This window comes from Marmota flaviventris, chromosome 3, assembly GCF_047511675.1.
Source record: "Marmota flaviventris isolate mMarFla1 chromosome 3, mMarFla1.hap1, whole genome shotgun sequence".
In the NCBI taxonomy this organism is placed as follows: Eukaryota; Metazoa; Chordata; class Mammalia; order Rodentia; family Sciuridae; genus Marmota; species Marmota flaviventris.
In genome coordinates, this window is record NC_092500.1 from 93,490,789 (window position 1) to 93,516,958 (window position 26,170).

The window sequence follows — 26,170 nt, forward strand, 5'->3', positions numbered from 1 at the left end:
TTTAATCTGTACCTTGTTTCCATCCCCAAAATAATGCCCATTAATAGGCCCTCATCACTTCTATCTATGATTAGTTCTATACAACCCAGTTTCTATGACTTCCTGTCCATTCTTCCAATTGCTACTAGGAAAAAAAAATTTTTCTCTCTAGAATGTATTTCAGAACAAAATCTAAAGTCCTCATCATGCCATAAAAGGTCATTCATAATTTTGTTCCATCTAACTCATCTCCCACCACTCCTCCTCCTCACCTTATTCTTGAGTATCATCAAAAAGTGCCCGAAGGCCAGGCATTGTGGTGCGCACGTATAATCTCAGCAGCTTGGGAGACTGACATGGAGAATTGCAATTTTGAAGTCAGTGTCATGATCTTAGCTAGGCTGTAAGCAACCTAATAAGACCCGTCTCAAAATAAAAACTTTTTTAAAAAAGGGCTAGGGATGTGACTCAGTAGTAAAAACATCCCTGGGTTCAATCCCTGGTACAAAAAAAAAGTGTCTGAAGTTCTAAACTTCATTTGGTTTCACATAGTGATGACCCTTTTCCTGCTTTTCCCAAATTACACTTCCCTACCTTCCTGGCCCTATCAACCCGTCATCCCTAAGATATCACTTTCTCCAGGAAGTGTTGCACAGTCTTATTAAGGTTACTACATCTATTATCCCAAATGCCCCATGTGTGTACCTCTAGGAGAACAATTGTCACTGTTTTCTAATTGTTTTTGTACATGTATATTTTTGTCTGTAGATCCAGACTGTATATTCCTTGAAGGTCAAATCTGAGCCTTTTCCTTTGTGTCCTCCCTACTTTATACAGTATGTGTTAAATAAAATTTCTTGAATAAATGAAGTTAATTATATATCACAGCCATGTGTGTATATGTGGCACATCTGAAATACATAGTACTTATTAGACTAGACTCAAAGTTAAATATCAGGCCTTATTTACTTTTAAGTCTTTACCATCAGGTGGATTACCTGTCATAACACTTGCTCAATAAATGTTAAATTTTGATTGCTTCTAATAGGTCTAATTTGAATGACTTGGTGCCCCAGTTTGTTGGATAATCATACCAGCTTTCCACTTTTTTTGTCCTAGGTCAAACTATTGTGTAACTCAGTCTATTATTCATTGGAGGACCTATTCTACATGGGCCCTATAAAACACTTAAAAGTGGGATAAGGCTAAGTCTTTATTCTCCTAGAATTTTACACTCTAAATATACACATAAATTCATATGCAAACTTACTATGAGAATCTATTATGTGAACCAGACAATTAGGACCTTACTAGTTCTACGAAATAGTTCACCACCACCCCCCAACCCTTCCTGGATTTAGAGATAACATTTCTTCCATTTGTATATGTTGCTTTATTATACAAAAACTTTTCAAGTCAGGAGCTAGGAAATGAATTAGCAAAAGGTATCTCACTCTATGAGATAACTTGCTCTAATTTCCTCATTAGTGAAAACGACATCATCATAAAGAATATCTGCCAACAATCTGATATAAAAATGTACATGCATCATGAAAAATAATTGCTGTTCAATTACTACTGAATTATAAAGCCGTCGTACAGGTGCAATAATGCCAGAGCCTTGAAAGTATGAAAAACTGCTTAGCTTAGGTAATTACAAGTCTTTGAATAAAGTCCCTAGAATAAAATTTGCAGAGTTTGAAGAAACAATAAAATCAGAACCAAAGAGCTATTTATAACCATATTTTAAATTTTTCTGTTTTTTCTCCTGTATAAATTTTGAAAAGCCAGGGATAATTTTTTTAACTTTGGGGTCCAGGGGGAGAGAGAGTTGCAGTGGTTCTTCCTCCATTTTCCACTATCCCTACCTCTCAAATCGGATCCACAGGGACAGTACTACAAAGATAAAAATTTAACCATAGCCATAGTGATTGCATCTTTTAAAATAGTTAAATCTTACTTATACCCTGTGCATAGTTTACATATATGAAAAGTAAAATTTATAGGAAGATGATTCCTTGTAAATTTCCAGAGTCTTTAGCAAGGGAAATGAGACTCAGAGAACTAGAAAGAGTCTTAAATATCATTAAATCCAAAGCCCTTTGTCACTACATAAGACACTGACATCCCAAGAAGCTAAGTTTATTGTGCAAATTTGTGTAGATAAGAACAGGGTCTAAAAGCATTTCTACTACACTATGAATCTGAATAGGCATAAGTTCTACTGGTCCAGCTCAATTTCTACTTTCAAGATACTCAAACTTCAAAGCTCCAGGGTAGATTTTCACCCAGTTGCAATGTTGTAGAAATAACACTGGACTGGCAGAAAAGAGGCATGGATTTTATTGCAGGATGAGCTTTAATTTGTCAGGTTGCCTTAAACCAACCACTTGACTGCTCAGATCTTTAATTAAAATAAAGAGCTTGTCCAAAATGGTCGGTTTCAAAACCAAAGCTGTATACACTTGAAATTAGAGGACAGCTGGTCTAAAATGATGAACTTTCAAATTCAGATGCCACCAGTCCTAACTGCATCTAGTATCACCAATCTCCCTCCTTCACATGGAAAGATGACTTCCTTCCAGGGAGACATGATGTCCTCAGAACATGTCTTAACTATTTTCTAAGCAAATGATGAGCTTAAAAGTGAGGGCTTTAACCTTCATCAATAATTTAAATGTTCGTGTTAGGGTATGTCACATGGCACTGCCACTGTAAGCCATTAGTCTTATACTAAAATAACTAGCACAACCTAGGCACAGTGCTAAGCAAAGGAGAAATACGTATGAAATTGCACCCACTCTCCAAGAACTCATAGTCAGCAACAAAAATAGGCATACAAACTCATTAATATAATATGCATTAAAAGAGATGTACACAGTGTTTTAAAAGCACAAAGAAGAGTCTAGCTTTGATGCAATTCTTATACTGAGGTTTAAAGAATGAAGAGAAGTCCCCAAAGTGAGTGAAAAACAAAATGTTCACAGCAAAAGAAACAGTGTATGATATAGCAGAGAAGCAAGAGCCTGGCACAGCCACAAAACTGTGAGCATGTGGTCCAGCCCAGGCAGGTGGCAGGGAAGTGCCACCAGTCAGGAACTTGGTCTTAGAGGGCCTGACACTCCAGGCTCCAGCATAACTTGAACCCATAGTCCAAAAGAACTATTTGCAGACTTTAAGCAGGGGAACACATTGAAAATTAACATGTAAAAAACAATCTGGAGGTTTAAAAAGGAAGAGTATCTACTACTATCTTAGAAATTGAATTGCCTCTAGGTGACATGTGGCATGGGCATTATGTAATGTGGAATCTAGCAGTGAAAGTGGTTGTTTGTCCATCATCTTTCAATCACTTTTATCATGTAAAAGAAAAAGCATCTGTTGAGCATAGGTTTGGCATCAGCCTCCTAAGTGTCAGTCCCTGCTCTGCTACTTATTACTGGTGTTAAGTTCTTTAATTATAAGTGCCTCCATTCCTATGATGTTCAAATGTGATCATAAAAGTAATATCTTCTTCATAAGATGGTTTCTAAGATAAATGAATTCATACTTGAAAAAGAGCCTCACCCACCAAGAAAAAAGTACTTAATGTTAAGTATTATTCTTAATTCATGTTATATTTGTTTTACCTTCTATTTATGGCAAATGATTTCATTTACAGCATTAACTTAAAGTTTCCTTGTTAAACATACTAATTGATTTTTAAAAATCAAAGCATTTTAAATATAACTATAAGAGATGACAAAAATCAGGACAGTCAGAGGGAAAAGAGGACATACAACTATGGAAAATTGATGAAAATGATATGCAAACGACTGAGGTTTGATAAAGAAGCACGACTGGAGGCAAAAATGCAAGCCAGAAATGTCAGACAGCTCAACTTAAGATGGTAACACAGAGATGAAGAAAAACAATGAATTTATGAAATATTTAGAAATTTTAATTGACACTCCTCCCCAACCCCAAAATCTAAAATAGTGGCTGGAACATGTTAGGTACTCCATAAATATTTCCTGGGACAGTATAGAGATAACTCAAAAAAAAAAAAAAAAAAAAAACTAGGAATAAAACCACCATAGGAGCCAGCTGTACCACTCCTTGGTATTTATCCTAAAGACCTAAAGTCAGCACACTGTAGAAATGCATGCATACCCATGTTTATAGCAGCACAATTCATAATAACCAAATTATGGGACCAGCCTATTTATCTGTCAGTGGATGAATGGATAAAGAAAATATGGTATATATACAAAATGGAGTTTTATTCAGGCATAAAGAAGAATGAAATTATGTCATCTGCAGGAAAATGGATGGAACTCGAGACCATTATGCGAAGTGAAATAAGCCAAACTCAGAAAATCAAGAATCATATGCTTTCTCTCATATGTGGAAGTTAGAGAGGAAAAATCACAAGAAAGATGGGGGAAAGGATATCATGAAAATCAAAGGGAGACCAGTAGAATAGAGCAAGGGGTTTAAGGGGAGGGAGGAAGAGAGGGAAAGGGAAAATAATTGGGAACAACATTAGCCAAATTATATTGTTACACTATGTGCATGTATGAATATGTAATAATGAATGCTACCATTGTGTATAGTTATAATGCATCAATAAAATATGGAAAAAGAATTTTTTCCTGGGAAAACGTAGATATAATAAACCAGGAAGAAACGAAGAGACATTTCTTCTAACCTGAATATTTAAGTAAGGGGTGATGTTGTAAACCACACAGAAAACAAGGCAAAAGGAACACAATGTGAAAGAAGTTAACAAGTTAAGCTTAGAACACCTATTTGATTTTCAGTGAGAAAGCTAGGGGAAGATGTCCATCAGTTTATTGGGAACTCAGGAGATGTGTCTCAGTTAAATATATGAATTTGGAAGCTATGGATTCCATACTCTTAAGCTCTTTATTTTTCCTCCTTCATGATCAAAGAGAAAGAAAAGGGGGGCCTTAATATAAATGGTATCTATATTGGTAAGGGTTCTCCAGAGAAACAATCAGTAGGATGTGCATTACAGGAAATAATTTATTCTGAGGATTGATTCACGTGATTGTGGAGGTTTGGTAAGCCCACATTCTAACAGGAGAGGCTGAAAGAGTGGAGGTTCAGAAAAGAGTGGAGGTTTGAGTCCAAGGCAGATTGCTGGAAAATCAGGAAGAGCCCCTTTTGCAGATGAACTCCACAGGCAGTCTGCTAGAGAAATCCCCCTTGCTCCACAAAGATGCATCTTCTGTTCTATTCAGCCCTCTGATTGGATGAGTCAATCTACTTTACTCAAAATCCAAAAACACCCTTACAGAAACATCCAGAAGACTTGATCAATAGGAACACTGTTGCCCAACCAAATTGACACTAAAATTAACCATCATAATGTGATAACTCATTCATCTTACTTACATTGTATAGATACACTTCTACAAAGAATTCAACCCAATAGCAAGGTCCAGAATGGTCACTGTATGGTGTGGAAGAAAAACCCTGCAAGAGTACAACAACCTTCAATTTTTTTTCTTCTAGAAATTGAACCCAGGATGCTTTACCACTGAGCTTTTTATTCATTTATTTATTTTTTATTTTTGAGACAGATTATCACCAAATTGCCTAGGCTGGCCTTGAATTTGTAATCCTCCTGCCTCAGCCTTCAGAGTTTCTGGGATTACAGGCACATACAACCACACCCAGTCAGCTTTTACTTTTAGTCATCCTCAGGAAAAGGAACATATATATCAAACTGGAGAATTATGAGATTGGAACTATACGAGGTATTATCATCTAGGGTTAAAATAATTCTCTCTCACACTGGGCACAAGGACAAATGTATAGATACTGTATAATTTTCAGAACCTCTTTATAATGGAAGAATGGGGGTTTACACAGAGAATGTCTTTTCACAAAACAAAAATTAAAGCATGGGTGGTGCTGGGACATCCACTATGGTACCTTCAGGTATGAAGGACCCCACAACCACCATCACCACCAATTTCTAACATGCAGCTGGTCCCAGGATGAGATGGAGCAAGAGGCTGAGGATCTGAGCCTATGGCATGTTGCCCACTGGCCCATACTAGTGGAGTTCTGAAGATGGCAGATGGAAAACTTGTACATGGTTCCTCTTCTATTCTGATAAGCTTGGATGACATATGAAAGTACATACTAGATATTACCCCCGAAAGATTGGGAGGTAATGCTGAAATCCAAATAAAACTCTGGACCCAGTTGAGGGTTCCTCAAAATGCTCAAACACTTTCCTGAAGACCTTGACCTCTCTAAATTGATTTCCTTTTACAGAAGGGCAACCTTTTCCTGCCTCCTAAAGGATAAGAACCAGAGAGGGCTGAGGTTCATGGGCAATTTCATATGGTACTGCTTTATGAATGGTTCAACTTCTAACATGTACTTTCTTGAGTCATTTCACACATGACTATAACTTCTAAGGGGAGAAGTACAAAGAATCTCTTAGGCCATGCATTGATCCCCTTGGTGGGAAAAACAATGACACTATGATTAACAGCCCCACAATGAATTCATGTATTAATTGAACATTATTCCCCAAAAGTAAGTTGACACCATGTTGGAGTTGGCCCTGGACAATCTTAGTTTACACCAGTTTTTCAGTAGTAACTACAGGTAATGTACGTTTCACTCACAAAAGTGCCCAAATTTGGGTAATAAATTGCCTGATCATTCTACACAAAGGAAAAATAGAACATGATTGATAAAGTGGGAAAAAGTGATGCTAAGCAGATAAAAATAGCTACTGGTGCAATAAGACTATCAGAAGGGATCAAAAGAAAGTGCTTTGCTCCAATCTCTCAGGACAAAAACTAATCATATAAGAGTCTAAAATCTTCATTAGTCTTTTGGTTTTTGTTTTGTTTTGTGTAGTTTTGATACCAGGGATTGAACCCAGGGGAGCTTAACTGAGTCATATCCCCAGCTCCCCAACTTTTTAAATATCAACATAGGCTCTCACTAAGTTGCTTAGAGCCTCAATAAGTTGCTGAGTCTGGCCTTGAACAATCCTCCTGTCTCAGCCTTGCAGATCTCTGGAATTATAGGCATGTGTCACCATGCCCAGTGGTCTTTTGGCTTTGACTCCAATAAGAAAATAACATTCCTATACTCATGTTCTGAATCATTATGACTTTAACCCAATTGTTCCATCCTCTTGTCTTCCTATGTCCTTGTAGCTAAACCCTAAATGATAAGGTGGTGTTTTGATGCCATTTTTTTTAGCTTAATTGGTACCCTCCTGCTTTCCAAAGTAGAATGTTAATATCCATTCACCCAGCTGGAAGGTCAGGGTGAGACCAGATCCAATATTCCCCAAAGCACGTGGAAGCTGGTTGCTATATCCCTAACTGCTGATTAATAATAAGGAAGTCAAATGGTGCCTTTTGATTCTGATTTCCTCTGAGAGTCTGTTCTACAAGCATGGGGTCAACTTAAAGGAAGTGGGGTTTTGTCTAATATTTTCTCCTTTCATTAATACACTTAAATTACTTTCTTGTAAACTCTGCTTGTTACCTAAATGTACTAGCACTTTTGTTACCTAATTAACTTTCTTATCAGAATCCCAACCAAAAATAACAAGAAATGTAATAATGATAAGGTATCCTGCCCCCTCAAAACAGATTTCCTTTTGCGTTTTATCTCTTGGTAATGTTCTGGCTTGTTTAATTAAAATATCAGAAATTATTAGACTCAAATTATTTCTTGATCTCTGCTCAAATTCTCCTGAAAAACTGCTTCTTCTGCCTCAGTATTTAAACCTTTATCAGTGTGAGGCAGACGAGTTTCCATACATAGGCAACTGGATTCATGTAATTCAATATAATTTTGGAGGAAGAGCCTAATTTAGTCTCTAAGTAATTAAACAAACAAATCAGATTTGGCTACACTGAACCATGAATGTTCAAATACTCAAGTCTCCTCTCTTGTGCTTCTGGATCATGAAAATGAACAACATTAATGTGCAAAAGCCTTAAAAAAATTTTTGCATAGGTATGTGAAATTCAAAGCAACAATCTTACTTGTTTTCTCATTAGAGAGATGGGGGTAAAAATCACCAAGTCCAAACCACTAACACAAGTTGTTTTCGAGGAGGGTGGTCATGTCTGTTACACACTTTACAATAACAGATGAGGAAGTGGCCTTACATCTCAGCATTGAGAGGGAGAAAACTGTAAGACATATTGGTTATTTTTCATCGCCAAACTCTGTGAAAAAAATTCAGGTTGGAATCTGCTTGCTTCTGGTGGAGCTGTGTGAGAGATTCACCTTCTTTGAAGTCGTCTGCAACATGATCCCCTTTTGCACCGTCAAACTGGGCTACCACAATTACCAGGCAGCCATTTTGAACTTGTGTTTTATTGGAACTTCGATACTTACTCCTGTGCTTGTGGGGTGGCTGGCTGACATCTACCTAGGAAGAAATAAACTGGTGTATATCTGCTTATTTCTACATTTCCTAGGTAAGTGCTCCCCTGCTGACTGGGCTGTTTTGCAATTTAACTGAAGAGATTTTGGTTAGACTTTTTGGTTTATGTTACTCTTATCCTGCTCTTAGCACAAAGTGTGATAAATGAAGTAAGAATGCTGTTTCAGTCTATTTCATTCTGTATTTTATTTAAGATGCTGATAAATATGAGTGTGTTAAAGGATGCTTTGATACATACAGCACAGCATTTATTATGTAACAACTATTTCTTTACACGTCTATCTTCTGTTCTTCTTAGAATGTCTTTGTTTCCCACTTAATATCCCAAACACAATTTTTTTTTTACAAATTCTATGTGAAACATGAAATTAATTCGCCTCACAAAAAAAGGATGAAATGTGATGAAAAGTTTTTTGTAGTTCATGTAGAATAATTGGAAGAATTGAGGAATGTTTGCATCAAAAGATGGCCTTTTTTTTTTTTTTTTTTTTTTTTTGGTACCAGGGGTTGAACCCAGAGAGGCTTAACCACTGTGCCACATCCTTAGTCCTTTTTATTTTGAGACAGGATCTCACTAAGTTGCTTAGGGCCTTGCTAAGTTGTTGAGATTGGTCTTAAACTTGCAATCCTCTTGTCTCAGTATTCTTGCCTATATTTAAGCTAGGTCCAGTGGTCCATACCTATAATACCACCTGCTCAGGAGACTGAGGCAGGAGGATCCCAAGTTTGAGGCCAGCCTGGGCAATTTAGTGAGACCCTGTCTCAAAATAAAAAATAAAAAGGGCTGGGATGTAGCTCAGTGGAAGAGTACCCTGGGTTCAATCCCCAGTACCACCCCCTCCCCCGCCAAAAAAAAGTCTGTCAATTAACCATAGGTTAATTAAGAAAGCATAGGAAATTATAACTTCTATATTTTTAACTATAGTTATATGCTTTTGAAAATGTGTGCATTCAAGCACTACACTGTGCTTCATTACACAGAGAAATGAATATACCTAAAAAGCTTGGGGATCTTGTGAGAAGTGCTGGGGAAATATCAAGTTGATGAATAGTCTAGAATTTTAAGCTGGAATATTCTTCTTAGACAAGAGTCACTGAAGATATGATGGGGATAACTTTTGAGAAAATGGTTTTCATCAATAAACAGGGTGGCAAACCACAGTTAGAGATTAAATAGAGACCCCCAAAAAAGTCTCAGGATGATGCTTTAAGCAATAGAGAAGTGTCAAGTCAGGAAAGAACATGTGAAAAGCTATAAAAACTTGGGAAACTAAATATAGATACAAAACAATGGGGAAGCCAAATTCATCTCCTCAGTTCTGAGCTGAGGAACTTGAGAAGGTGGTTTACTGTTCACTATTAGCAAGAAGTACAACTGAAATGCATGTGGCAGGGAGAAAAAGGAAGAAAGGATGACAGATACCAGGTGCTCTACCTATCACAAAATTTCAGACAATAGCAAATTACCATTCAGAAAACTGATTAGAGCATGATTTGAACTTTTAAATGTCACTGCTTAAGTTCTGCAAAATAAAAGCCAAGTTGCTGCATGGCAAATATAGACTCAACATTCAGCAAATACTTCTTGTTGACCACTCTGTGCCAGTGATGGTCCCACGGTCTGGGAATGTAACAGAGGGAAAAACAGTCCGTTTCTGCTAAAGCTGATTTTCAGGTAAGGGGAGAGAAAATAAACACACAAATAGATATTATGTCAGGTGGTATAATAAGTGTTACAATGAAAAATAGAGCCCCGTAAGGGTATGGAATGAAATAGACAGTGACAGAGTTGCTATTTTCTATCAGGGAATGCTTTCTGATAAAGAAACATTTAAACAAAAACATGAATAATTTATTCTGCTTGACTCCATAACAGGCCACTTCAGCAGCATTTGGTAACTTCTTGCTTAACCTGATAATTCCTATCAGTCTAAATTCCAGGGAAAGTCACCAGACCAGAACAGAAAACTTTACTTTTGAATTTGGCAAACAGAAAACCTATGTCAACTCCATATCCATTCACTTTCTTACTATAAGTTATTTCCTTGTCTTCCCACTCACAAGTACCATTAGGTTCCAACCTGTCACTAAATATCAGAGGTTCTATCTGAAATGTGTCTTCTGTCTGAATTGCTATAAACTCAGCTCAAAATTTCAGCTTTCTTCTTCTTGACCATGGCCAACTTACTCTACTACCAGTTGTCAGTCTTATTCCAGTCCATATGCAATTCTACCAATGACATTGATTTTTTAAAAAGAAAAAAATATATATACACACACAGGATCTAATAACCTAAAAAATAAAACCCAAATTTATTAATCTAAAGTGTACAAGAAACTTTACAACTATACAAAATTTATCTATGCAAACTTCTTTCTCAATGTGCAACTCCAACATGCTGAACTTGTCCTTAACTTCCCTACTATTCTCTTATCTGCCTGAAATCATCACCTTCCTTTATCTTTCTACCCACATTCAACATTTGAAAATTTCTGCTCATCTCCAAGGTCCGCAAAGTGTTGCTTACCAGCTTCTCTGTATTCAACCACATGCTGACCATCCCCATTTGATTACATTTACTTCTTTATCATACAATGACTTCTGAATTGCTACAAACCACCACCATTGCGGCGACACACAACTAAATCAGTCAGGGTCACTCCAGGCAAACTGGGTTGGCACAAATAACCACACTGAGAGAAAATATGTTTTTCTTGGGGTTCTTCAGCTCCCACAAGAGAGGCAAGGGAGGCAGACAAAATAGAGAGGAGCACGTTGTGAAACCCTTTTTATTGAGCGGAAGACACTTGAGAAAGTTCCACCCCAAGGAGGCAAGGGATCAGGTTTCAGGGGGTTGAGTCTAGCTTCACGATGTCTTGTGGTCAGCAGATTGACTGACATCTTGGAAGACCATGCCCATTTCATGGGCTGTGTGGGGACCGTGGGCAGAGCGAGAGAAAAGGACCCATTCGTCGCCAGCCCAAACAGAGAGGCAACGTCAGTCCAGTCCCCTCGTGTACTCAGGATCATAGTTCACACACACAGCCCATGCCTGGCCTGTGACACACCATGACTTATCTGATGGACTTATTTGCTCCTAGAGGAAAGAGCCAGGGACCCTTGCCATCTAATGAGATATGGCACATCTTGGTGCTTTAAACAAGACTGTCAAATACATACATGACGAATGTGTGGGACATGATAGAACATTCCAAAGAGGAGAATTTTAGTCAAATGTGTTATAGATTTGTACTTTTGTTATGTCAATTTTATAGCAGATAGAAATAAAATTTTGATCTAACAAAATCAATATACTATGACATTTTCTCAAAAGATGAAAATAAAGTGCCTTTTTAACCTACACAAAGTACCATATGGACTAAAATGTCTTGTCCTTAAACAAGTGGTTGTTGCATGAAATAATTTATTTTATTATCATATTTGGTTAACCCTTTGCCTGCCAGGCCTCGTACTGTTCTTCAGAGAAAAAAGAACAACTAGTTGTACATCTGCCTAACCTTGAGAGGAAACATTTCAAACCCAATAAATTAAGGGATCCACCCTTGAAGTAAATCAGTCTGTTACTGAATGATAACTGAGTCCATATATTCTTCACATTGTAAAAGCCATTGTAAGAAGACAGAAGCATGAGACGTCATTTTTGTCTATATGAGAAAACTAAGCACATTAAACAGCTTATAAAATAATTCATACCAAAAATGCTAATGCCAAATTAATTTTAAAAAAAAGAGAGAACAAAACTAACATGGACAAGCCATTCTTCACTAATCAAATTGCCAAAAAAAAATGATGATGATAACTAGTATTAATGAAAGCCATCTCATAAAATAATGTTGGGAGGTAAATTTGTTACATTTCTAAAGAACATTTGTTAGTGGTATTAAAATCCATAAAAATATGAATGCTATGGATAATAACTTAGGCTAAGGAAATAATCAAAGATGTCTAAAACATTTACATGTCACAATATTTGTGCAGTATTCATTCACAATTATTAAAAAGGGATTTTAAAACAAATAATGACTTAGAAATCATATTGAAAAATATATATAAAGTCATTTAAATTTGTTTATATTATTTGGTTAAAGGAATCAACAGCATAATCTCAAGTTTGTTATTTATATAAAACATAACTATAAATATAGCTTATAAAAATATAGTTAATGGTGAAGATTATTTCCACATCATGAGAGTATGGGCATTTTGGGGGGGGGGGGAGAGACGGTTTCCTGTATTTCTCAAATTTTCTGAAATAAGAATTATTACATTTACAATCTGGTGGGGGGGAGAGGATGCCATTTCAGAAAACCTGATAATTTGACCACTTGCTGATAGGAAGCACTAGAAGAGGAAAATTACATCTGGGCTGCTCTATAATACTGAGCAAGTCACTGAACCTCACTGAGCCTATTTTTTTTAATTGGAATAAGAAAATCTATTCTATGACATCACGAAGTTTTTCCAAGAGGAAACAATATAGTATATTAAAATTGTTTGCAAAATATAAAGGGTTAAACAAATGCCTGTTCATTAAACAAGAAAAACCATCTAGTATGTCACCTATGCATGGAAGTGAGGAGGATGCTCAAACCCTCCTTAGCCACTTTATGTCTTCCCCCTCTCCAGCAGGTACCACATCATCTAAGTCCCACTCCTATCTCTTCAGGTTTCTCACCTCTGTGTGTCAGGGGTTCCATGTAGCTGTGTGAAAAAAAGTAAGAAGAGCACTGAAGGAAGAAAGAGATATAGAAATGGAAACAACGGATTGTGCTTTCCTCTATTATAATATTCTTCTCAAAAGTTTCTAACAAGTTTCGGAGCTATCTGAGATCACCATGTTTCCTATCACTCTATTAAGAACAAATAGCATGTTAACAGTGATTTTCTCTTACATGGTGGGTGGAGTGGGGGTTGATACAGACATCCTAATTTTTGACATGATGTTTTTCTAAATTGCTTTAGTTTTGTTAAAATCGACACAATTTGCTTACACAATCTGAGAGGTAAAGATAGTTCAAGTTTGGGGTAGGGACAGGAAACAAAAACACGAGAACTCTGGTTAATACACACAATAGAGGAAAATTTTACACTTACGAAAATCAGGCTATCTCTGAAATTGCAATGATTAACATAAATATCTTAATAAGACAATTATATAATGATGCCACTTTCAGAGGAAAAACCTTATTTGTGCTGTGATTGGTGATTCCATGTTTTTTTTTTTTTTTTCTCTCCATACAGGCACTGCCTTGTTATCTGGGGTTGCTTTCCCCTCAGAAGATTCCTACATAGGCTCTTACCACGTGATTAACCACATACCTACCAAGGAGCAGAACAGGCTGTTTCACGTAGCACTGCTAGCCATCTCCCTTGGCACAGGAGGAATAAGAGCCATTGTCTGTCCACAGGCTGCTTATGGTCTTCAGGAGCACAAATCAAAGAAACGAACATCTCTTTTTAACTGGTAGGTAGCACTGGTTAAGAAAAAAAAAATTATGACAATCCTCTCCCTTTTAGGTTTTCTCATTGTTCAATCCTGGTCTCATGTTCGCAGCAACCAGCTGGTATTTGTCCCTGGTTGAACTGGGTACGTGACGAATGATGTCTGTGACAATGCTTCAGTCAATAATCATGGGAACATATGGGTCAGACCAGCCCAGCTAATCAGCCCACTCCCATGACACGTTGATAAATTTATCCTCCAAGTAAAAAGATGTAAAGTGGCTTGATGTGTTGAATAGAATACAGCTTTGGAGCCACAACAGGCCTGTTGGAAGTCTCAACTGCACTTGGTACATACTTACTGACCTTGAACAAATCATTTGTTCTCTAATTCAGTTTACTCATTTCTGAAGGAAGATAATAATATTTCTCAGGTTTTATTAAAGGCAATATTATGCACATCGCCTGCAGAAAACTTGGCACATAGCAAGTGATCAAAAAAATGGTAGCTGTTATATTATTAGTTATATCTACATTGTAATAGACTAATTTGGCAGGGATTATAAATTCACAGGCCAATGCACAGAGGAGATGACAAAATATGGAAGTATTTTATAATTCGTTAACATCAACCAGCACCTGTTTCTAACCCAATTCACCCCAAAACTTAAGTGTTTGTATTTCATGAAAAACCAAAATACTTTTCTGTGAATCTTTGTCTTTTCCATTGCATTCATACATAGTTCATTATTTTATGTGTTTTTAAAGGAACCACTTTCTATAATTAAATAGAAACTCAAGAAAAAAATTGAAACTTGGAACTTAAAGAAGACGAGTTCAGAATTTAGCATAGAATATTTTTGTTTTTTGTTAATCATTAGCAGATGTCAAATAGATGGGAGATGCTGCTACAGTTTGGACCTGGAAAGCCAATGTATTGAAGTCTTAGTCCCTAGACCATGATGGAAGGCAGGGGAACCTTTAGGAGGTGGCGCCTTGCAGGGGAAGCAGGTCACTGCAGGTGCGCCCATTAAGGGGACAATGGGACCTCAGCCCTTTCCACTCACTCTCTTTGCTGCCTGGACATTAAGATGTGAGCAGCTTTGCTCCTCACATGTTCCCTGTCACCATGCACTGCCCAGAGACTGAAAGCTGACTAACACAGATATGTTAAGTCTTTTATTCCCTCTGTTTTTGTGAAATGAATTGCCAGCATTTTTCTAAAATATTTTGTCTTTCCATCAGTGTTTGCAATGGTTAATAGCAATGCACAGATAGCATCAAACAAAAATGCTTAAAATTTTCATTTTAAAAGCATCAAATGAGAAACATTTAAAGTAAATATTGTCTTGGTATATGTAGTCATCCAAGCAGTTCCCCTTCTCTTTCTCTCCCTCCCCCACCCCCAATATATTAATATTACAAAGCACTCAGGCCTATTTTGGATTAAGTCCTAATGTCAGAGAAAATGCCGTTTACTGAAGGTGGAAGGGACTCTTTACTTCCTTATGGCAAATTCTGCCTCCTTGACCTGCCCAAAGGAGAAAGAAAAATCCTTCTTTTTTATTCTATTCGGAGGTTTTAATCCTTAATTAGCAACATCATTTTGATTAAATAAGACTCTGGAGGATTAAGACCGGAGAGCAATCAGTTGTTCTGAAAGATAGCTCTGGAGAATTTATTGTACTGTGGTCTTAGTCATTCAGAGTTGTGTTTAATCAAAGTGACATTTCTCAGTGTTGATTACAAAGGAGACATTATATGAATGAAATATTTCCTTTGGGAAATAGAGGGGACTCCCAATGGGATTATGCTTTAGGGCTTTGAGAAGGAGGACAGGGAAGGGAGTGAAATTGAATTTCTGCCTCTGTGAGGAGCCAGGCCAAATTTAAGATGAACACATCCAGATTTGCTTCTTATTATTTTGTAATTTCATTAGTGTCTCTGATAAAAAGCAATCATGTAGTGTTTTAAAAACTTAAAATTAAAGCCTCTATAAATGTATATAAAGAATGAGAATGTTATTGTTTAATGAGTTAAAAGCCTGGACAGGAAGCTCCTTGAAGGTTGAATCCAGTTGCTTTAGCTTTTCTTCTTCTTCTTCTTGGTTTTAATACTAAACTAAAAGACAACAAACGTTTATAGACATCCACTTTCTGCACTTTACAGAAATGCATGGTAAGGCTGTTCCAGGACAAACTGTAGGAGTTGGTGGCAAGATGAACAGAGTCCTTGCTGGGGAGCTGGCAGAATACTAGCTCTACTACTTAGGAGTTGTATGGCCTCCAGCAAGTTCCTTAATCTCTTAGAGCCCCAGGTTCCTCAACCACAAAAACGAATCGCCTTGGAGGGCCATTGTATTGCCTCCACATACAGTATCATAACAGATCTTAGGTATTAAATTATGATAATTATAATTATTAAGTGATAAATAAGTCATCAGCTAAAATCATTATCTTAACGCTGGGAAAGAGAGAACCTATTTAACAGAAGACCATATTTAAAATGGGCAGTCCATTAGATCATTATCCATGTCTCCAAGTCCAAAATGCCCCTAGAAATTACTAGCCTGGAAAATGTGATGAATTTCAGTAGTGCCTTTAAAAGACAACACGCCACTTGAATCTATAACCACTGAAAGCTGCATTCAGTCCTATTTTCAGCACAGATGTCAGATGTTCATAGCTGCGAGACCTTTAATGAGATGTGTCATTGCATCCATACCACCCAACGCTTCCCCGTGATCATGTTAAGCAGCCTAGACTGGAAGTCTCAGGCACTGAAAGCACCACTTCCGAGTAAGGCTGCCAAATGTAGGTGAGAAAGCCACTCCTAGCCAACATCACCATCTGGTACTGGATCTTCCTCAACTGTGTACCTCATTGAAAGAATAAAGCTGAACTCCCTGAAATCAAGAAGCATAATAACCTGCCAACATCCTAGTGCTCTTATCCAGATCAGAACCTGGCTCTTTCAGCATTTTCCAAAGTCTTAAGTGTACAATTATGAGCCACCACACTGGCAATAATCTAGGTAAATACACCCGTGCAGATTCTTTTCTGGAAGCAAAACAATGGTGTGGATAATTAAGTCTGTTCATGGCCACAATTTAAATTCTATCACAATTAACCTCCACTCGCTTCACATTATTTACTTCATCTGATAATTTGCTTCCTATCTGTACATACAGTCTGTTGCTAAAGGTGTACCAGAGCAAAGTATATATGATTAAAAGCCCAAATAAAATATTGGTGAAGTTCTTGAAGAAGACTAAGGAATTTATTCATGTCAGAAATCATTAATATCTGATACTCAAAAAGGCCCTATATGATATCTGTCCCATACAGAAATCATCTAATTTTAATATTTTCATACTCAAATGCAATATCTTTTATTTTAAGGAAATGATGGAAGTAAAAATGTATTATCCCACAGCATTTTTCCAGAATTCATTTCAACAGTTGCCTGAGCATTATCTAAGAACAGTGATTCTCAGCCCTAGGTGTACATTAGAGCTACCCGAGGATTCTTAAAAAATGTTAAAAAGTCTTTTGATCCATGTATGTGTGATATCTTTACATCCATTCAGATATACTATAATTTCCTTCTTCAGTATTTCACACTTTTCAGTGTATAAATCTTGCCCTTCTTTTGTAAAAAATTGTTTAAAATATTTTATTATTTTTACACTATTATAAATGGAATTATTTTCTTTAAAAATTATACACCCACCCACCCACACACACACACACACACACATACACATACACACATATATACGGTGCCTGGGCCCAGCCACCAGAGGTCATGATGGTGTTGTTTTGACACCATCAAAACCTGGTGAAAACCCGGGGAGCAGGATGGTTTTTGGTTTTTAAGTTGCCAGGAGACCCAACCTAACCCTCCTAGATCAGAATTTCCTAGGATAGTTGAGGAAATATGTTTTTAATATGTACTATCTTAGTGTGTTCTGGCAACTGTAACAAATTTTCATAGACTTGATGGCTTATAAACAATACAAATTCATTTCTTAAAGTTCTAGAGACCAGGATGAGATCCTTAAGCCAGCATGGGTTGCAAATTCACAGCTTCTTGTGTCTTCACCTGGTAGAAGGAGCAAAAGAGCTCTCTTGGGCCTTTTTGTTTTGTTTTTACATATAAAAGCACATTTAATAGACCCAAATATATTGTCTTATAGAATTTAAAAAGTCAGTAGTATTTAAAAGTTGATGTTTTAATATTTTCACTTTGCAAATTAACCAGATGTTCCTTTTAAACATTTATGAAGATTAATACCACTTATGTTGAATTCAACATACTCATTTTTAACTGTTAACTTGGGCCTCCTTGTTGATGGACTTTTTTTTATTAATTTATTTGTATGTGATACTGAGAATCAAAGCCAGTGCCTCACACATGCTAGGCAAGCTCTCTACCACTGAGCCACAATCCCAGCCCTTGAGCCTCCTTCTTAAAGGAACTGATCCCATTCAAGTGAGTTCCATTCTATGACCAAGCCGCACCTCTAAATACCATTACCTTGTGGGGTAAGCGTTCAACATATGAATGTGAAAATAAGCAAACATTTCAAGTAAAGCAAGTTCTTCAGGTGATTAAGAAGATGGAACAGATTTTGAAACCAATTCCATAGCCATAAGGAAAAGGGATTTGCAAACTGGTTCTTGAAATAACTTTGAAAAGAAATGGAACTAAACATTGAGCACAACTACATGCCTGACTACTTTGAAAAGTGCTGATGATTCATAGCATTTAGAAATCTACCTGATGGAGAAATTCTGCATAATCTTGGAGAAGAAAGAGAAACAAAACATAAACCTATGTATATCCTTCAATAGTAAAGTAAAAATTTATAAGGTACGTGTTAGCCAACAAGATGAAAGTGGTGCATAGAATGAGTTTTATTAATACTAAAATATCCTGTGACTTGCAAACTCCTGAGTAACCTCTAAATAGCTTTGAAAAAAAATCACTACACCTTCTAAAATTTTTTTTTTCACTGTGTTAGCTACCTTTAACAAATGCTACCCTCTCAACTGGAACTTCCTTCTCTGCCTACGCCAAACCATAAGCTTTCAGGAAATACACTCAGAACTCCTCTATAAATGTAAATAATTTTGGAAACTAAAGAATATTGAGAATAAAAAGACAAAGTCTTTGCATTTCTTATTGCTCTTGTTGCAGCCTACTTTTTCTTAGCCCTTGTGGGTCCTTTTAATCTTGGTAGGTATGTAAGTCAGGATCTATTATTGTCCATCAATCAGTAAACATGTGGTGGTTAAAAGGTCTTAAATGCAGGAAGTAAGAAAATGATACACCAAAATTGGGGTGTTGGCAAAAGAAGAGGGAGGAAAGGTATAAAAGCAGGTCCAAAGAGTGAGAGAGGTAGGAAGAGTGTGAGAAAGAGAAGGAAGCAGTGCCCAACATTTCTCAATTTAAAATATGACTTCTGTTTTTATCTTGCTGCCTATTCATCAAGATCAATAGTCATCTTTTATTAAACTGATTTTTCTTTCAAAGCTCTGCTAAAAAGAATTCACAGGTAAAAACAAAGAAGTAAAAAAAAAATTCTATTTGCTCCTTGTTTCTCCAAATACATGGCTGCCAGAATATTCTTTGAAGTACAGTGGGCTCAGGGTTTTGCTAAAAGAAGCAACCACCATGAAATCAGTGCACAGGTGTGTCACTGACTCTTCTAAACAGTTCAGTTTTATCCCACTGAATAGTCACAAATGCCCAGAGAATTATCTCAGTGTTGTTCAACGTAGAACTAAAATACTCGCTCTGAAGTCTTTAAATTGTCCAGTAATACCATGAAGACCAAAAACTTGCAGGAAGTTTTCCCTACTCCTGGATATTTTCTCAGATTAGAAAAGACCACCTTAAATCACTTCTCCTAAAATCACTTAAAATCAATCCAAAGCATGTCAAAGTTGGTCAGTCCAGGAAATGACAAAAATATTCATGTGACTGTAAAATTATCACTAAATAAATTAAGTGAATATTTAAAATAAGTTATCTCAAAAGGATGGCTGAGCTTTCTACAACGATTTTTTTTTCTTATTTGTATTCAACAACATAGAATCATGAAGACAAGAAAAAATTGCTACTTATATACTACCAGTTATTTGCAGTTTCCAGTCTGTATTTAAAAGTAGAGTAAAGAAACATATTTTTACTGATGCTTTCAATTTTCCTTAATCACCGGTATTTGTTTTGCTTTAGTGCTTTGCTCTCTGACTTTCTGTGTGAGAGGTGCTTTATATATTCAATTTGCTAGTGAGCTATGAGATGAAAGACATCTTAATGGTGAGTTAGAAGACGGTAGATTTTTATTTCTTTTATTTCTTTTCTTTTTCTTTACTGATGACACATATATAATTTCACCCTTAATTATCTGGGGCTTGTCCTGTCCATGGATCAACAAAGACATATATAAAACATGCCCATACTAGGTAATTCTTTCAGAAAATTACGCAATCAAATAGGTTGGATGGCATTTGTTAAAATACATTTAATACTTTATGTGAAATCACTCCTTATACATAGATATGCAGCACCATAATTCTTTGGTTTCTAACTACCTTTCCCAAGTCTTAAGTTTTAGAATAATTGTAATTTTTCTTTGACCTTCTTTAAAGCAATTCTGTTTACATCACTGCATGGTGTATAGAAAAGTCACATAGTGTCATCTTGGATTTTCTCAACAGTGCTGAGCTTTAAAAGGTGGGGAGGGGTTCCTAAAGACCAAAAGAACTATAACAATGCTCTCAGCTCCAGCATCTCGGTCTCTGCAGCAGAATTAAGCTGCACAGCTCGCAACAGCTTGAAAGGATACCCTGAGGCTGAGCCTCAGGACTCCATCCAGTTGTCCTAGAAAATTCTAACTTTGTACCTCACCTATATTGGGATAAATAAATTTCCATTAGTACACTACCATAAACCAGTTATCTCAGCATGACTGTATTCAATATTCTGTTATGTTCCTATGTCAATTATTCAGAGGAATTTTTAATGTTGTGTGTTTGGTTTAGTCATTTTTATAACAGATGGCACATCAGTAATCAATTAGTTATTTAATAGCCATTTATTGTGGACCTAGTTCTGTGCTAGGTCTCATGGAGACAAAGAATAAAGTGTTGTCATCAGCCATCTTGATAAACTACAGATGAGGATCAAAACTGACAAAAGTGAAATAATTGGAGAATGAACATTTGCTTTAGAAGTTCAGAGATGAAAACAAGTAGAATTCAAGAGAGTGTTGAATGAAAGACAAGAGACTTGATATAGAGACATGGAAAGCCAAGAAACATGAAAAGTCACAGAGACAAAAATAAGTGGGTATGTTTCTGGAACAATGAGGAAACTAGTCCAATTTGACATGTCTCCTTTCCAAACATAGACCATGTGTCTGTCCACTTTCAACCCTTTCCTCTGCTGTCACTTTGGTTCAGTTTCCTCCTCATCATGCAGGCTACCATGCCTCTTCTACAATTCATAGAACTGGCACAATGATCTTCTTTTTCCCCACTTAAAATCAGATTTTACAGGCCCACTGCTCAGTTCCCTTCCAATGGCTTATCAATGCACTGAGAATAAAATCCAAACTCCTTTCCATGGCCACCAGGTCCTAAACGATGGAGACCACAATTACCTGTGTGGTCTTCTCTTCTAACATTCTATCCCTTGCTCGCTCACTCCAACTTCACTGCTTTTTTTATTCCAAATCAGGATTGAAGAAAAATTAATATCAACAACACTTGCTTAGCACTACACAGCTTCAGTCTGTGTTCTTCACTCAATTCTTTACACAAACCTTGTTTAGACAGTGTGATCCTCATTTAAAAAAAGTACCCTGAATCTCAGAGGGCATTAGGTCACCATTCATGTGATTATCAGCATTGTGGCTCAAACCCATGTCTTCTGACCACCATTTCAAAGAGGAAGGACAATATTTATAACTAATGGTATATAAAATGTGATGAGAAGGATGAATGAAAGGTAATTTCAAATGTTAAAGCCTGTATTAATAAGGAAATTATAGTGTCATAAAACTGTAACTGCAAAGACCAGGAAAGATGTGCAAAAAGGACATCCAGCCCAATTACCCCCTCCTTAAGAGGCTACACCAGGACAGATGGCTTTTGCATACCATAGCATGAATTTCCAAAAGTCACTTTAGTTCTCCAAGTCTCAGATGTCTTTTATAAAAAAGAGGGGAAAAAACTTTTATGATATTGGGTTAGGCAAACATTTCTTAGAAACAACCCAAAGCATGATCCATGAAAAAAACAACCTAAATAATTACATTTCATCAAAATTAAGAACCTTTGCTCTTCAGAAGGCACTGTTTAGAGAATGAAAAGACAATTTACAGACTGGAAGAAAACATTTGCAAGTCACATATTTGATAAAGGACTTATATCCTTATATGTTGAAAGAACTCTTAAAACCGAATAACAAAAAAGTAAACCACACAATTTTTTGATGGGCAAAATGTTTGAACAGAAAACATCATCAAAGAAGATGCACCGATAACCAATCAGCACTTGAAAAGATGTTCAATGTCACTAGGGAAATGCACAGTACAACCACAAGACACGAATTTAAATTTGCCATACCCAGCATAGAAGGATAAGAACTCTCACATACATGTCCATTACAACTACTTGAAACCACTTTGAAACTTCCTAAAATGAGCCAGGTATGGTGGTGCATGCCTGCAATCCCAGCTGCTCAGGAGGCTGAGACAGGAAGATGGTAGTTCAAAGCCAGCCTCACAATTTAGCAAGGCCCTAAATAACTTAGATCCTGATGCCAAATAAAAAATACAAAAAAGGGCTGAGGATGTGGCTCAGTGAGTGCTAAGCACCTCTGGGTTCAATTCCTGGTATGTAAAAAAAAAAAAAAAAAAAGAAACAAACAAACAAAACTTGCTAAAATGTTAAATATGTATCTACATAATGCCAGCTATTCCACTTTGAGGTATCTAATCCCCCCAAAATGAATGTCTATGTCTATAATAAGAATTGCCCATGAAAGTTCATGATAGCATTACTCTTACTATCCATGAGCTAACCAGGATCAGTGGCACATGCCTGTAATCCCAGGAGCTCAGGAAGCTGAGGCAGGAGGATCTCAAGTTCAAAGCCAGCCTTAGTAAAAGCAAGGTGCTAAGCAACTCAGTGAGACCCTGTCTCTAAATAAAATACAAAAATAGGGCTGGGGATGTAGCTCAGTGATTGAGTTCCCCTGAGTTCAATCCTTGGTACCAAAAAAAAAAAAAATAGCCATGAGCTAGAAAAGATATCTATCAACATATGAATTAATAGAAAGCACTATATTTACACAACAGAATACAACTTGTCAATAAAAAAGAATGGCCTATTCATAAATACAACAAACTAAGAGAATCACCTTTGTGATTCTCAAAATAAACATGCTAAGTAAAAGAAGCCAAATAGTAAATACAGAAAGGTAGCATTCAATTTACCTCTCCACCATACTCCCTCCACCACAAAATGTGTCTAAATTGCAATCTCATTGGTGATGACAGAAAAAATATCAGTGGAGATGGGGACAAGGTGGTAAGAAGAGGTAGAGGCAGATTAAAAACTGTATTGATTTTAATTCTTTCACTACAGGAGTTTTATTAAGAAAGTTGAGGCCTAATCTGACATAATGGAGATTTGGGCCTACTTTTTCTTCCATTAGGCACAAGATCTCTGGTTTAATTCTTAGGTCCTTGATCCACTTTGAGTTGAGTTTTATGCATGGTGAGAGATAGAGGTTTAATTTCATTTTGTTACATGTGTATTTCCAGTTTTACCAGCAGCATTTGTTGAAGAGGCTATCTTTTCTCCAATGTACATTTTTGGCACCTTTTTCTAATATAAAATAACTGAAGTTATGTGGATTAGATTCTGTGTCCTCTATTCTGTACCAAATGGAATGAATTTGAACTAAAAAGCTTCTTATCAGCAAAAGAAACAATCAGTGAGGTGAATAGAGAGCCTACAGAATGGGAGCAAATCTTTACCACAAGCACATCAGATAGAGCACGAATCTCTGGGGTACATAAAGCAGTTAAAAACCTTAACACTAAAAAAATAAGTAAACTTAACCAATAAATGGGCCCAGGAACTGAACAGACACTTCTCAGAAGAAGTTATACAACCAATCAACAAACATGAAAAAATGTTCAACATCTCTAGCAATTAAAGAAATGCAAATCAAAACCACTCTAAGATTTCATCTCACGCCAGTCAGAATGGCAGTTGTCAAGAATACAAACAACAATAAGTGTTGGCGAGGATGTGGGGGAAAAGGCATACTCATACATTGCTGGTGGGACTGCAAATTGGTGCAGCCAATCTGGAAAGCAATATAGAGATTCCTTGGAAAATTTGGAATGGAAACATAATTTGACCCAGCTATCCCACTCCTCAGTTTATACCCAAAGTACTTAAAAACAGCATATTACAGAGACACAGTCATATCGATGTTTATAGCAGCACAATTCACAATGGCTAAATTATGGAACCAACCTAGATGCCTTTCAGTAGATGGATGGATAGGGAATCTTTGGTAGATATACACAATGGAACATTACTCAGCATTAAAAGAGAACCGAATCATAGCATTTGCAGGTAAATGGATGAAGTTGGAGAATATAATGCTAACATAAAATAATCCCCCAAACCCAAAGGCCGAATGTTTTCTTTGATATGAGGATATATGTGATTCATAATGGCAATAGGAGAGAAGCTCGGGAGGAATAAAGGAACTTCAGATAGGGCAAAGAGGAAGGAAGGGAAGGGAGGGGGTCAGGAGGTAGGAATGATGGTTGAATGAGCTAGACATCATTACCCTGAGTACATTTATGAAGATATGAATGGTGTGAAAATACTTTGTGTACAATCAGTGACTTGAAAAATTGTGCTCTATATGTGTAATATGAAATGAATTGCATTCAAAAGTGTCTTGAGGAATTTTTTGGAGTGATAGATATGTTCCTTATATTGAATGTGATAATGATTTCATGGGTACATAATGTCAATACTTATCAAATTATACCTTTATATAAAATATACATATCTGGATATACAATTATATATAGTATAGTTATATATAGTATAAAACTAATCTATTTTTGTGCCAATACTATACTATTTTGATTACTATTGTTTTTCTCTCACTTTTTTTGTTTTAAGAGCTTTATTTATATATGCATATATAAAATTGAACTGCTTTATTTAAAAATATTTATATATATGTATATACATATAATACTTATATATGTATATACATATACATATATTTATATACATGCTTTATTTAAAAATATTTATATATGTATATACATTTATATATAAATGTATATACATATATAAATAAATGTATATACATATATAAATATTTTTAAATAAAGCAATAATTGTATATACATATATATAAATATATTAATATTTTTAAATAAAGCAGTTCAATTTTATATTTCAATAAAACTCTTAAAACAAAAAAAAGAGAGAGAGAAAGCAACAGTAATCAAAATAGTATAGTATTGGCACAAAAATAGATTAGTAGAATAGAATTGAGTCAGAAAATAGACCTACATTTATATTATCAATTGATTTTTAATGAAGATATCAAATAAACCAATGAAGTAAAGACCATCTCTTCAATAAATTGTTACAGAATAACTGAAATTCCATATAGGAAACAAATAACACATATCACCTACTGAAAAAAATCAAAGTGGATCATTGAGTTGATATAAGTTCTAAAACCGAAAAACTAATTTTAAAAGTTGTAATGGAAAATATTTATGACCCAGGTGTAAACTGTATTGTTTACATAGGACACAAAAAGTATGAACCAAAGACCCCCCAAAAAAATCAAATTGGATTATTTTCAATTAAAAGTTTTGCTTATCCAAAGTTGTCATTCAGAAAATGAAAAGGCAATTTGTGATTATAAGAAAATATTTGTAGAACATATATAATGAAATATTTGCATCCAGAATATGTGAAAAACTTTTACACATCAATAATAGGAAGACAGATTGTACAGTTCAACAAAGTGGAAGATTCCATTATGGCTCCATTTTTTCTTGGTACTCCTCCTCACAGGGAAAAGGAAAAAAAATATTACATGTAACACAGAAAACAAATATAGGAAGATTCTGAAAGGTAGAAAGAGGACAGATGCTGCCTAGGAACCTTGGAACTTGAGCAAAGATGGCAGTGAGTCTCATGGGATTTTTT

At 36.0% G+C, this 26,170-nt stretch overlaps 1 protein-coding gene across 1 annotated transcript in view; it reads left to right on the top strand.

The window, feature by feature from the left end:
• The first annotated feature begins 8,095 nt into the window (after window positions 1-8,095).
• The window catches only part of Slc15a5 (solute carrier family 15 member 5), a 94,467-nt gene continuing 76,392 nt past the window's right edge, over window positions 8,096-26,170 (top strand). The window contains exons 1-2 of the mRNA XM_027955913.1: window positions 8,096-8,456; window positions 13,686-13,908. Of these exons, the coding sequence (XP_027811714.1) occupies window positions 8,096-8,456; window positions 13,686-13,908 (584 nt within the window). The remainder of the gene's footprint in view (window positions 8,457-13,685; window positions 13,909-26,170) is intronic.